General features: G+C 40.3%; 1 protein-coding gene across 1 annotated transcript in view; it reads right to left on the bottom strand.

Annotated features, from left to right (window-relative positions):
* LOC109194483 (titin) overlaps window positions 1-14,352 on the bottom strand; it is a 722,900-nt gene that overhangs the window by 661,311 nt on the left and 47,237 nt on the right. Inside the window, exons 3-4 of the mRNA XM_025905638.1 lie at window positions 2,892-3,155; window positions 928-1,206 (exon numbers count right to left, since the gene is read on the bottom strand). Coding sequence (XP_025761423.1) covers window positions 928-1,206; window positions 2,892-3,155 — 543 coding nt within the window. The remainder of the gene's footprint in view (window positions 1-927; window positions 1,207-2,891; window positions 3,156-14,352) is intronic.

The following is a 14,352-nucleotide window of genomic DNA, read 5'->3' as shown; positions in this document are numbered from 1 at the left end:
GGTCAGGGTCACACTGCCCCCTACTGGAACAGTTGTGTTATCAGCTCTCAGTCTGGCCTTTGGTTTATCTGCAGTTCCGTTTAGAAAAAAAAAAAAAAAAAAAAAAAAAGAAAGAAAAAGAACAAACAAATAAATGAGTGAATCTAAATAGTTTAAACAACTAAATGGAAATGGTAAATATGAACAAATCTTAATGAGAATGGTAAATAAACTTTAAATCCATTTTGATCAACACTGTGAAACATTTAAATTTACTTTGCTGTATTTAAAAAGGAATTGATTTTAATAAACTGACAACTTTTGGAGGTCTTGGAGTGTGTTTGAAATGATCATTTTCAATATTCTAGCCTCCTGCTGGAGGTAACTGGGGGTGCTGAGGATGGTAGTCATAGCAACACTAATATTATTTTGATGTTTTTCGTTTAACTTTCCTACCTCAATTCTCCTCCACCTGCTGCTTTGCCCTCATGTCTTTTTGGGGTGAAGTTGATGTGGCTCCAACCCTGAATATTTTCCGTAAAGCTCCAAATCTGATTGGTCATCATTGCTTTTTGTATTAAACACAGTCATGTGTGTGTTTTTATTTTAACAAATGGCAGTGTTTTATGAGATGACAGGCCAGAAACATTTATTCTTTCTAAAAAAAAGATTGTGGATTTGCTGCTATTTGTTGGGTGGTAGTAGTAGTAGTAGTAGCTATGTCATTATTGTCCTCAGGTGATGGAGCAGCAGGTCAGCATTGGCGTCTCTATACCAGCTGAAAGTTGATGACACAAAGTGGTGACAAACTGTCTACAATGAGGCTACTATCAGCTGCAGCTCTTTGTCTGACTAACAATGGAACATGCTTTGTAGACCATTGAATTCATCCTGTGCTGACCATTATGACATTTGTCAAATGGAGATCACACAACAAACATGACTTACTTGATCCTGACAATGTGAAGGCTTCACTCCACTCTGTTGAAGAATATGAGTCATCTCTGCGTCGACTCTTACACATGTAGTCTCCACTGCTGGACTCAGAAACTCTGAATGTCACATCATTATTGTGTGTCCACTGTGTGGGTGTCCTGGGTCCTCTCCATTCATACTCCCACTCAGTGGTTTCACCTCCTTCCTGCACCTCACATGTCAGAGTGATCGTCTCACCTCTGAATATCTGAGGCCAGTTGGGTTGTTGTTTTACAACAACTTTATTGGGAACTGTTTATAGATATTAACAGTTGAGATACAAATAGAAACATGAAATCAACACAGAAAACTTCACATTGTATGTTTGATAATCATGAGTGCATATATATTAGGGTGACCAACCGTCCTCTTTCCCCCGGACATGTCCTCTTTTCACGCTCTGTCCGGGGCGTCCAGGGAGATTTTCGAGATTGATAAAAATGTCCGGGTTTATATTCCGACAGAGGACCCACGTATGTGACGTCATTCATCCCCGAGCTGCTGCTTTGTGAGCGCTTGTTCTGCGCTCACAGACGGGACAGACAGCACACAGCAACGCGCCTAATGATGTTTAAAAGATCCCAAAGCGCAAGTCCATCTTTTCAGACAAACTGCAAAAGAAATTTCCCTCGTACCGACCATAGCGGGACTGGCCATTTTTCAATTTTACAGGCGGATGGTTTTTTGTTGTTGTTGTTTTTGTAACGGTATAAACAATGAAAGGTGGTGGATTAGCCAGATGCTGGCCGATGTGTAAAAATAACTGAGTTGCTTGGTGGTGGGTTAACCCTGAGGAGAAGAGACCCGAGGCGGTCGCCGGTCCGAGTGTCAGGTGAACTGAACTTCAGGTAAGAAGTTATGACCTGCAGTCTATCTGGGTCAGATAGACTGCAGGTCACGTAATAAACTCCACCTAAACCAAGTTTGGGTGTAGTTTATTTTCGTTCTGCTGACTTTTTACAGTCAGTTACAATAACTCGTACTGCGTACTAGCTAGCACGACGGAGTTTCTATACAGCTGGGTGGGTGCTATGATGTTACTGATAGTGAACTTTATTTTATTCATAAGGTTAGTTAGTAGAGTTGCCAACCGTCCCGTAAAAACGGAATCGTCCCGTATTCAGAGAAAATATTACGCGTTTCGTATTGAGCTGAGGAACACAGTTTGTCCAGTACTTCAGCTAGAAAGAAAAAAGACACAAAGCTGGAGTTATTCTGTGTCTTTACGCTGCACAGCTGCCTCTTCTTCTCTCATCCTCTCCCCTTCCTCTCCTAATGCTACTTCAATCATGAAACTGATCAATGATCAGCTGATCAGCTTTTCTCTCTTGTTTGTTTATCACCCACTTTGCGCCAGAAAGAGGAAACCAGCGGATGTCGCGCTAAACAACAGCAGCGCGTTTAAGCTTGATAAGCTGTTGTTAGAATTTATCAAATATTAATTTTTAGTATCAGCTGATGTTTGTTGGAGCCACAGCCGTAAAAGCTGCTGGTCATGATATCGGTTTGGATATGTGGTGAGAGAGAAACATGAAGATGAAACCATGAGATGTCCTTACTGAATCATCAGAGCTGAACAGGTGATGGAGAAACAGGTTTACCTTTTAGGTGACATGAATGAGTTGAAGGGAAGTTATGAACTGTTTCTGAGAAATAACATCAGGCTCCTTTTCTAAGTAGTTGACAGGTGGTAACTGTGCAGGGGCGGGTCTAGCAAAGTTTTGCCAGGGGGCCAGGTAGGGCATTGACACGGAATCTTACAACCAAAGTTTTCATCTGATGTAAAATGTATAAAAAATCATACATATACCAACAAGACAGTGCCGATTTTATGTTTCTTTAAGCAAGTTCTTCATGACTAAGCCAAGTGGCCTCTTTTTTGGAAATCAAAATATGGTCACCTTAATCTATATTTCAAACTAAATGACTGAACTCACAGGTTATCTCAATGGTGACATCATCACTTATATCAGTGTAGTAAACTGGGTTTCCTCTTGTTCCTCTGCAGCTGTAGATTCCTCCTTGAGATACTCTGATATCTCTGTTTTGTTGATCTCTGATTTTACCTTCAGAGGTTCTTTGGGTTCGTCTGAACCACTCATATTTCCATCCATCAGAGCTCTGCACAGAGCAGGTCAGTGTCACACTGCCCCCTACTGGTATGATTGTTGTTCCTGCTGTCAGTGTGGCCCTGGGTTTATCTGCAGTAATGAAAAACAAGGAAAGAAAATGTACCCCTGATCCACTATAAAAGTACAAAAACATTCCTACATTTTAAACGATGTTTTCATTTCAAATTCCAACAAATTAAAATCTACAGAAATAATCATTTTTTCTCCTTTAAGACACTTGAAAATTTAGCTGATTTCTGTCTCAACATGGTGACAGGGCTGCAGTAATTCAGGTTGTAGATCTCGAAATAATCACAGTATAAATGTTTGTCCGTTCTCTGTCGTGAAGAAGTCACACTGAATGTAAACTAATGCAGTTCACTGCTGAAGGAAACACAATGATGGGTTAAGATGTCTTTTGCTCATTTTTTGTTTAGATAACAGAAACATCATCACCTTAGATTTTATGGAGTTTATGATGTTTCTTCTTCTCCTTTTTTAAAAAATTAATTTCATCCACAGTTATTCTTGTTATACATTAAAATAACACATGAAATAATATTAAATTACAGTCTCTGAGTATTGTAGTACTGTGTATGCTGTGAGCAAAGTAATCAGTGAAATACAGTAGTCCTTAAAGTTTCAAGTTTCAACGCATCAGAAAAAAAAAAAGTTTCAATGACAACATTCATTAAACGTACTCAGAAGTTTATGATTCAGATGATTATGTCAACATGAATCATCACATTACTGGTCATTGTGGACTTACCTAATACAGTTACAGAGACAGTATTACTGATCTTTGTATCATGTGAGCTCTTCCTATGACCAGAGCACTGATATTCACCACTGTGACGTATAGACAACAGTTTAAATTTCTTCTCTTTTTGTGTGTCGTAGGGGAGAAATCCCTGACCATTCCTAAGGATTTGGTAATGCCAGTCAGTGTCTTTTCCTTCTTTCATGTCACATTTGAAGGTAACAAACTCTCCAATGAAAAAACTGGACCAGTTGGGTTCAATAGTTAGCACAGCATCTAGAATCCAACACAACCACAAAGTTAACAATCTGAAACACTTTTATGCACGAACACAACCTGTGACAGTATGTTTATACACTGTTCATATATTGAATAATAAATAAATATAAAACATAAGTCAATTGTAATTAAGATGTTTGCAGTATTTTGAGATGAATCTTTACCAAATAAATTAAAAGACAGAAAAAAGTGACAACTGTTCAGTCACCTTGAGCGTGTCCAGTGCAGAGGAGCGTACAGAGCACTACAATAAAGACAGAAACTTCAGACATGATCAAACTAAAGACACTCAAATATAACATAAATCAAACACTTGCGGTTGTACCAGTGGCTGCTATGATTTGTATGCATCAAATTATCACTGATGGAGAAACAAACCTTTCTTAGATAAACTAAACCAGCTCCACTCTGATCTGAGTCAGTGCACTAAAATCTAATCCAGTCTACAAACAACCATGTTGGTAACAAACATGAGAGTCCTCTGATCACATGACCTGAAATGGTACAAATGACTGATGCTCTGTTCTTCTTACTAAAACATGTTTATGGATCAGTATGAATCAAACAATAGAAGTCAGTGATGTACTCACAGAATAGGCCCAGCTCACAGAGCAAAGTGGCTCCCATCCTCACATCCAGCAGTGACACGTCTGAAAACTTCTCCAACTTTCTGTAAAGAGAGAGAGTGAAGCAGCAGCACAGCAGATACCAAAGAGCTGTGAAGGAAACAAAGAGTTTTTAAAACTTCTTCTCTCTGTTTCCTGCCTTTTACACAGAAATAACAACTTAACAAGGTCTGACCATGTTTGTCAGATTTTTATGAAAATGCCTGTAACACACAGACTAAACTGACCAATAACAGACAGACAGTAAGTTTCATTACACATATGTGAGCTGACTGAGGGTTAAAGAGGAAATGAGGAGATCACAAGTCCAAGACTTGTTTTAAATGTGAAAAACATTTATTTTATTTAAATATTGTTATTATTAAATCATCATCATCATCATCTTTGTCATAAACCGTCAGTATTATCACACATTTGTCTTCTCACATATAAAGATTATTTCAAAGGGTTTTTTTAAATAATTTTAATAAATATTTCCAAACCTCAAGCACACAGATGTATGAATAAAGGACAGTAAATATCAATAAATATATCTAAAGAGTAAAACCAAACTCTCTCTACCTGCAAACAGACACTGCTGGAACTAATTAAAGGTGTTTTTAACCCCTGATGTAACCTGTCTGTACCCCGTCTCTCCCAAGACAGCTGGAAGAGGTGCTGCCATGTAAGTAGCTATAATTGTTATAATTGTATTAATAGAGAATGACATTGTTTTGAGCATCCTGTAACCACACAGTGGGCCAGTTGCTAAAGCTCATGGGAAATGCTGCTGAAACTTTAGCAGATAAACATTTATTTTCAAATACAGACTGAAACTCTATAACGAAAAACTGATTAAAGTGATTTTACAACTATATGACTCTTACATAAAATGTTTTCAGTGAGAACAGCTGCAGTAAAATCAGATGATAATAACTCATTTGGAAGGTTAAATATTTGGATACAGCACAGCCACAAACACAGCAGTTATATGAATGTTGTAAGTGGTGAAACAGGAAGAATGCAGTTTTAACATTTGTGCTTAAAACCATGTTTAGTTTAGTTTAGTTTAGTTTAGTTTCCTGATCAGTTTCTTTTTTAGATTCAACACTGCAGCTTAACAAAGTGACAGATGTGACTGACGCTGGACGTCATTTATGATCATTTACAGTTTTACAGAGAATAGTTACAATAGAAAATAACCAGTTAGTGGAAGTTCACTGGGTGAAAATAACTCGATGTCAATGGTCAGACCACTCATTACAACCAAGTTATGCAGAAGAGCGTCTCTGAATGCACAACATGTCTAACCTTGAAGTAAATGTCATATAGCAGCCGAAGACCACACCAGGTGCCACACCTGTCAGCTAAGAACAGGAAACTGAGGCTATAATTCACACAGGTTCACCAAAACTGGACAACAGAAGCTTAAAAACGCAAGCGTAAAAACATTGCCTGGTCTGATGAGTCTCAGTTTCTGCTCCAACATTCAGATGGTAGGGTCAGAATTGGGCAAAACCAAATCAATCAAATCAAATTAATTTCACTTTGATCTCCAAACAAACTAAAGTGATTTCCACGTTTCCTTTTTTAGGCTGTGGGACTGTAACCTTTAAGGTTTAAATGGATCCAGTTTAAAGTTTCAGAGCCTCAGAAATCAACAGCAGCACTGAGAGTGGACTCAATGATAAAATAATTAATGGGAATAAAAATGTTTGATTTACTGCTCTGTGTGTTACATCATCAGATTAATGAGTCTCTACAGCATTCATATCTTGTACTTTTTTACAACAGTTTTACATTTTAATGTTTTAAGTTTGATATTACTTAAAGATTTTTAATCACTATTTAATAATATCTCTGAAGCAGGTGGCACTATGTGTCCCTCCAAACTATCAAACCTCAGCTGATTCACAGAAGCAGGATTCAGCTTCGAGAGCAGAGTCCTGCAAATGTGTCTGTGTAGACTTTTCTTTGGGACAGAGAGGGGGAGGGACTTTCCCCCACTCAACACATGCTTTCGTGCATCCTCTAAGGTCCTGACTGCACGTTGTTTGAAGTTGATGATGTCAGCATCTGCTGAATGTTGATTGGTTGGCAAGTGTAGCCAAATACAGCAGGGAGGGAGAAGCGCAAAAAAAACTTCAAAGGTCAAAAATGCGTATATGCGAGAGCGTAAATCTGGAGTGCAATGGCTTCTTTATGCGTGCTTCCTGAACTTGAGTTCTACACACAAAGGTTGTTGAATTTGCCTACGACGAATTTCTGATAACTGTTAAATAATTCAACGTTGGTGAAACAGGGGCTTTGCTGACCTCTGACCTTTATTCATAAAATGTTGAACATTATGAACATTCAGTTGTTAGTGAGGGGAGGAGCTGCGTGCCTGTCTGTCTGCAGCAGTGCTGTCAAATTATGCCTCAGCTGGAGGAAGCCAAGACAACACTATGGATATCAACACTGATGCAAATGAGTATCTTCATTCTGTTTTAGTATTTTTTAATAACGAAGTGTAGATATTTAACAGCCCTATTCTAGACTCTACGATAATTAAACTACTCTGATATGTTCTGTCTCTGACATTTCACTGCAAATGTTTGCATTTCTTTTTTTTTTTTTTGCCTGTCCCGTTTGGATCTTTAGCCATCAGAATTGTTGTCTGAAGGCCAAGAAAGATGCCAAGCAGCTTTACTTTACCAAGTGGATCATCATGGCCTTGCCATATTGGTCCATTTGATTGACCTTTATTATAATTATGTATTTATTTTATGAAATGTTATAAAATCTGATTTTCTTTTGTTAACATTAAAAAGGAAAAAAAAAGTCTAATTATTTATTGAGCATCAAATAGGACAAAAAGGAGAGAAAAATAACCATTTCTCACCATCAGCATTAATGTAGAAGAGATAAAGATAAATCATCATCAGGATCAAACTGAGAGAAAATCAATCAAATGATGATAATTAGTTTTAAGAGTTTAAGAGTATTTTTCTCTTTCTGTGCATAACAAGTAATACGTCATACGTAATATTATTAATATATGAACTTGTACACAATGACAATGAGTCAAGTGCAACAAGCAGCTGTGTATCCAACACGATACTCCAGACTAAACTGAACCAAGGAACCAGCCAACATTTGTCTGTAACTATCATAAACATCACAAATATGCTTTGTTCAAACTCTCAGATAAACACTTCAAACCAGTGATACACTCTAATTCTCACACATGAGAAACACTTTCATTAATCAGTGCCATTCAAACAATGTCACAAATGTACTTACACAATAAGCCCGTCATGCAGAGCAAAGAGTGCCCCATCCTCACATCCAGCCCTGCTGCACTCTGATCCTCAGCTGATCTCAAACACTTTGACTTTACATCAATAATAAAAAGAGAAGCTGCATTTAATACAGATAAGACCAGAGTGTTTCTTCTGACTGTGGCCTCTCTGTGCTTCCTTTCCTTTTATAGAAACCTCAAACAGCTCCTGTAGCTTTGACCACAGCAGTTGTGTGACGTGTTCACATTTCCTGTCCACTGCAAACATGCAGGCTTGCTTCTTGTGTTTTCTTCTTACCTTCTGTTGTTTCAGGTCAGGTGACATATTTTATCAGCTCATAATTATGTTTTATTGTCAGAGACTTTTATGTGATTTGTGCAGTGTCCTGTCATGACATATGCAGTGAGGAGTTGGACCTCTACACTGAAGAAACCAAACAGCCACTCCATAAATGCACTAAATAACACAGAAGATCTCTGTCCCTCTCTCTCTCTCTGTCTGTCTGTGTCCCTCGCTCTGCATCCAGTTATGTCATTTTTTCTTCACCTCCCGTTTCTGCTTCCATGTCTGTTTCTTCCCTGGTCTGAGTCTCAGGTCCGTGTTGCTTAGTCTGCATGTTTCCTGTTTTATTTTGACAGTATCACGCTCTGTGTTTAGTTTTGCTTCCAGCTGTGTTTCCACTTCCCTCTTCACCCTCGTGTGGTGTGAGTTTTCATTCGTTCATTGGCAGGTCATCTTTTCACCATGTGCCATGTTTCTGTTCATCACGAGTTACGTCTCAGGTGTTCATGTCATTCATGTTGGTCACAGTCAAGTTTTAAGTTCACTGTGTCTGTGTGTTAGTTTTCCCCAGTTTAGTTTACTGTTAACATCGTCCTAGTTTCCTTTCGATTTTCATTTATATTGTTGGTCCAACCTAAAGTAAATGTCTCAGTTTTTGTTAAGTTCATTCCTGTTTCGAACATCTGCTTTTAGGCTTGCACCATGCACCGGCCACCCGGCCGTGACAAAAAACTTTACACTGTTGTGTATTTTTAACTCCTTGAATAAGCCATGATTATGTTTGAGCACTGATTAGTCAAAACAACAAGTATCATACTGCACTACTATCATACCTGTATCGCTCTACCTTGCCAAGAACCAAAACAAATCCTGTGTTTCCTGTCTTTTTCTACAACGTACTAACTCGGGAGTGACGCCACGCCCAATTTCCAACATCCAAGTTCGGAGGTATCTGGAATGCAGCACAATGACCCGCCCCACTTTTCACATCTTGTCTCATGTCATGACACACATAATTAATAGTGGATTCATGACCCTCTTAAGGGACAACTCCCACTATGGTTGTCTGTCTGGGTTCTCTCCGGGTACTCTGGCTTCCTCCCACAGTCCAAAGTCATATATTAATATGTTAACTGGTGATTCAGGTTGTTGCCTGCAGGTGTGAATGTGAACATGAATGGTTGTCTGTCTCTCTATAACCTGTCTAGGTTATCTTTCACACTATGACAGCTACTATAGGCTCCACCCACATTGAGTCCAAAAGGACAACAGAACAGTCAATACTTTAAAGTGCGGTTACGTTGTGATTGGCTCGTCCCCTCCACATGAGCATGTAGTGTGCCCCAGTTTGTCACTCAGGCTATAGTACTAATCATAGTAAAAGCATGAAAACACAGGCTCCATCCTTCATTCTGTCAAACACTTTCTTACAAAGGTTATGATTGAGGTTTGTTGCAGTATCATCTACACACACTCACCAACATGTTCATATCCAAGTGTTTTAGACTCTTTAACAGCAGGTGTGTTTTTCCATCCCTGTCACGGCTGGGGCAGCAGTCATGTGGTGAAGTGAAGGAGGACCCAATTTGCAGACAGCGGTGGTGATGCGAGTGAGTTTATTTACAGTGCACAGTGAATAACAAAGGCGAGGGCAAAACTAAACCTTAACTGGGGAAAACTAATAGTAAACAAAACCTGAAACCATAACTCACAAAGTCACATGCAGAGGAAAACATAAGATCAGAGAGACACAGAGATGACAAATAACGCAGAATAACACAGATGAACCGACGAGGAACACAGGCAAACACACACTATAAATACACACAAGGAAATGGGGGAACTAGACACAGGAGGGAGACACAGCTGAATCTAATGAACATGACGAGGAGGAAACAACCAGAAAGCATGAACCTAGATCCAGAAACATTAGACATACACAGAGACCTGACAGAACTGGAACAGAGGTTGTAACGAAACAAAACCAACGATAATATATAATAATCAAAACAAAACCACTGAGTCCAGAGACTCAGGACCATGACAATCCCACCACTTTTTGTTTAGAAAGATCAAATGCATTAAGATATAACTTCTTGTTTTTACCTTTTTTGCTGCTTATACATTTATATAAGTGCAAACGTTTCAGTACTAGTGCTGTCAGCGTTAATCTTGTTAAAATGACATTAATGCCATAACCGCATTAACGAGGCTTGACGGTGATAACGCGTTGACTCTGTGCAGCTCCATGCATGGGGCGGTCCACGTTAACTCGCTAATGGAGATTTGCCATTAATGCGGTTATGGCATTAATTTTAATGAGATTAACGCTGACAGCACTATTCAGTATCTATATTTTAATATTGTAATGCTTCAAGATATGAAATCTAAAAAGGCCTAAAAACTTGGGGACTCTGTGATACTGCAGAGTCCAGCAGACAGTTTGGAGTCAAACACTGAATATGTCTGTATATGATTTTGTGGACAGAGAGAGTGATGGATGATTTTATTTATCTCAGAGATAAATGAACATTTACAGCACGTCCATGCAGAGACTCTTAAAGACATGAGCGTGAGAAACAAGCTTTTCACCGTTTCTCTTGATGCCCACATGCTTTATTTATTCTTTAGTCCAGCATGTGTCATCACCACAATAAAGCTACTTTTAACCTGTTTTCACACATTGTCATACCTGCACATTTCCACTGTGCTGTGTTGACTTTAAAGAAGCCAAACTTAGACTACAGGCTGAAACCACAGGCTGCATTTCCTCTTTTCTTGGAGGCCCAGACAGAAATGTTGTGGTATCAGATTTTCAGCAGATAAAAATAAACCAACAACAGTCTTTTACACACATGCAGTCATCACAGTCTGCTCAGAGAAACAAAGGGGGGGTCAGAAAATAATTAAAGGGTGACCTGAACCACTAGACTCACATGTCATATGTAGTCTTGTCTACACGCTGAGGCATCTGTCAATTAATATTAATCTGAAACATTATCAACCCCCTTTCTTTTCTTTGTGTGTGTGTTTGTATTCAGATTTGTGAAGTTGTGCCCTTAATCTTCATAATATCAAAACCCCGGAAACACAAGGAAGGTGCATCATGATGAGACCCAGAATCAAAACATTCAAGAAAAGTTGAATACACTAGTGTAGATAACACCCAGCAGTGTGGTAAATTGTGCTGAGAGCATCTGCACCCCATAAGACCAAGAAGCCAAGAACACCAGCATGCTGTGTGAGAAACATGCTTTAAAGTCAGAGCCCCTCTGGCATCTTGCCCACAGTCTTGTTTGTTCACATGGCTAGTGGGTCCTCTCTGTGGCCGACTGGCTGTTAACCCAGTGGGTGAGAGTTTCTCCCACTCCATCGGGCTGTATCCTTCTGCTGCACTAAAGGACAGTTTTGCAGCCATGTAGCTCTGCTCATATCACGTGCAGCCTTCACACATCACATCATTTCTGGGCATGACCCTGGAGTCCATCAGAGCCTCCATGTCCCTCACCCCGAATTGACAGCAGACCTTCGGGGTGTGCCTAGATCCATTTGGGCTTCACTCGCGGGTCAGCTCCTGAGGCTGAGGGCTCTACGGTCAATAGCTGTTATATCAGTCATTGGGCGTTTCCTACATAAATATGCTGGAGCTGCAAGCTGTCATCCTGGCACTCAAGCAGTTTCTGTCGCGACTGTTATGGTACCATGTTATCATCAAGATACAAAGAATGGTCGCAGTAGCTTACATCTACAGGTAAGCGGACTGTGAGTCTCCCCTCCTCTGCACGATAGCTACCAGACTGTGGCAGTGAGCTCACCCAGCTCTATTCACTGAAAGCAGTTTATGTGCCAGAGCCATTGAACATAACATTACAATATGTTGAGGTGGAGTCCAATCCAAAAGGAGTGGAGACTCCATCCAGATGTGGAGTCACTTCAGTGGGGCAGAAGTAAACCTTTTTTCCCCCCAGAGAATTCACACATTGCCATATGTTCTTCTCCCTGGAGACAACCTGGTGCACACCTGGCCACAGGCTCTCTCTCCATACTTCCTCCTCCAGTTATTCCTTCACCGGGTCCAGACTGAGGAGTTGAGGTTGATCCTGCTGGCCCCTCTTTGGCCCTACATGCTAGTTTTCAGCTATCCTGCCAGTCATGGCCAGGACACCACGGGAGCTCCCTGTTCTGAGGGACCTCCTGTCCCAGGTGAGGGGGTCACTGAGGGGGGGGGGGGTCAGAGTGTGACCCCATAAAGACTTCCCTAAACCTGCTGGTCTGGAAGTCCAGCAGTTCATCTAAACAAAAGGCACTTAGACTAAAACAGATATGCGTGTGTTTGCTATACCATATATCAGTAAGAGCAGATATAACCTCTCCCCTGCTCCAAGGATGTGGGTGTGAATGCCAGAACACTCTGGAATGCACATGATTAAGGATCAAACCTCTACCAACATGACATTGATTATACAACTCTAAGCATATATGAGTAGATATTTCTAAGCATAAATGACAATCAACAATACGAATCTAACAGTCACTGTTCCACCTTTTCCCAGTAGGACTCAGGGTGACAGCCTGTACCCTGAGAGTGAGAGGCTCCATGCACGGCGTGACCTAAAAGTGAGAATGCTGCAGGAGTTTTGTGCGCCATCCACCAGGACTGCCTACTGCTTTCTTTCGGGGGTTTGCCTTCTGGTGTGCGGTCCACCAGCTGGACCCCCACAAGGCCACAGTTGACATAATCCTTTGTGTGCTGCATGCTCTGTTGGTCCAAAGGCAATGATGCAGGTGACACAGGGGTTATCCTCCGGCCTAACCCTGGGTTGCTGCTGATGACCCTGTTTGAATTTCACCTGTTCAAGTAAATGCAGAGTTACAAATATCTCCCACTGGGGACCTGCACAAGGAGACAGCTGGGAGCCAGGTTGCCCTGTGCTATCTCCATGCTTTGGAACAGCATGTCTTGTTTACCTGGCTATTTAGGAAGTCAGACCAATTGCGCCCTATGTTGAATACCAGCTGTAAACACAACTCAATGTTTATATATCACTGGTCTTTCTGTATGGGAAAGGTGGAGAATGACAATGATCTGGCAATCTGAAGTTACACAAAGAAAAATTAATTTATATGTGGTTTTCTTATGTGGATTTCTTAATTCAAATATACATAAAAATTTACTGTTAGGGTTCAATGCAGGGGACTCAAACGCAGGACTCCTGAATCAGCTGAACATAAGGATTTATTTACAGAGTTCACCAGGTGTATATACAGGAAGTGCAGGGCAGTGCTATAGTTCCGCCCCGACAACAGAGAGGAGGAAAGAGGAAGAAAAGGAAGAAAAGACCGATCAGCGTCTCGCTGATCCCCCAGGCCGTGACATTGACAGTGACATGATTTGCTCTTCAGAGTACACATATACCCAGGGACAGGGACCTTAGAAACAGTACAACAGTATTTTTTTTTTAATGAAAATTATTAACCTGTCACCATAAGAGAGGGAGAGAGATCTATACACAGTCACATGTTAGAGAGCACAGCTCATGCATTAAAAACCTTGTGTGCTGTCCATGGTGCTGAAATTATAACAGTTTATAGAACTTAATATTTCACTGTTTGTTTGTTGTTTGCAATACTGCAAGATTTGGTATCGATCTGATACCAAGTAAATACAGGGCCTGTATCGATGATACTGATACTGGTACCAATACTTTTTAATATATAACACAGATGATGTTATATAATTAATAACATCATTGGTGTTGCTAATTCTGAATGAATTTTCATGACCTTTAACACAGCCAGGTTGCCTCTTTGATGAAACTGCATCAGTGCGTACAGGAGACACCGAACGGAAACAGAAAGTAAAGTATCGAGTTCATTATACTCGTAAGGAGAGAGAAAGTGTTGGTTGACCAGGAGGACTGGGAGACCATGACAGCTACAATAAGTTATAAATCGATTAATGTCTCCCTCTATTGGCCACCAGCTGTAAACACAGTCCAGTGATTGTACTTCTGTATATCTGTATATCCACACTGACACTTACCCTTATTTACTCTGGGCCAGCTGGCGGAAAATGT

The sequence above is a fragment of the Oreochromis niloticus genome, linkage group LG3, assembly GCF_001858045.2.
Source record: "Oreochromis niloticus isolate F11D_XX linkage group LG3, O_niloticus_UMD_NMBU, whole genome shotgun sequence".
NCBI lineage: Eukaryota > Metazoa > Chordata > Actinopteri > Cichliformes > Cichlidae > Oreochromis > Oreochromis niloticus.
The sequence above is the reverse complement of the archived record's forward strand: the minus strand, read 5'-3'. Positions and strand labels throughout refer to the sequence as shown.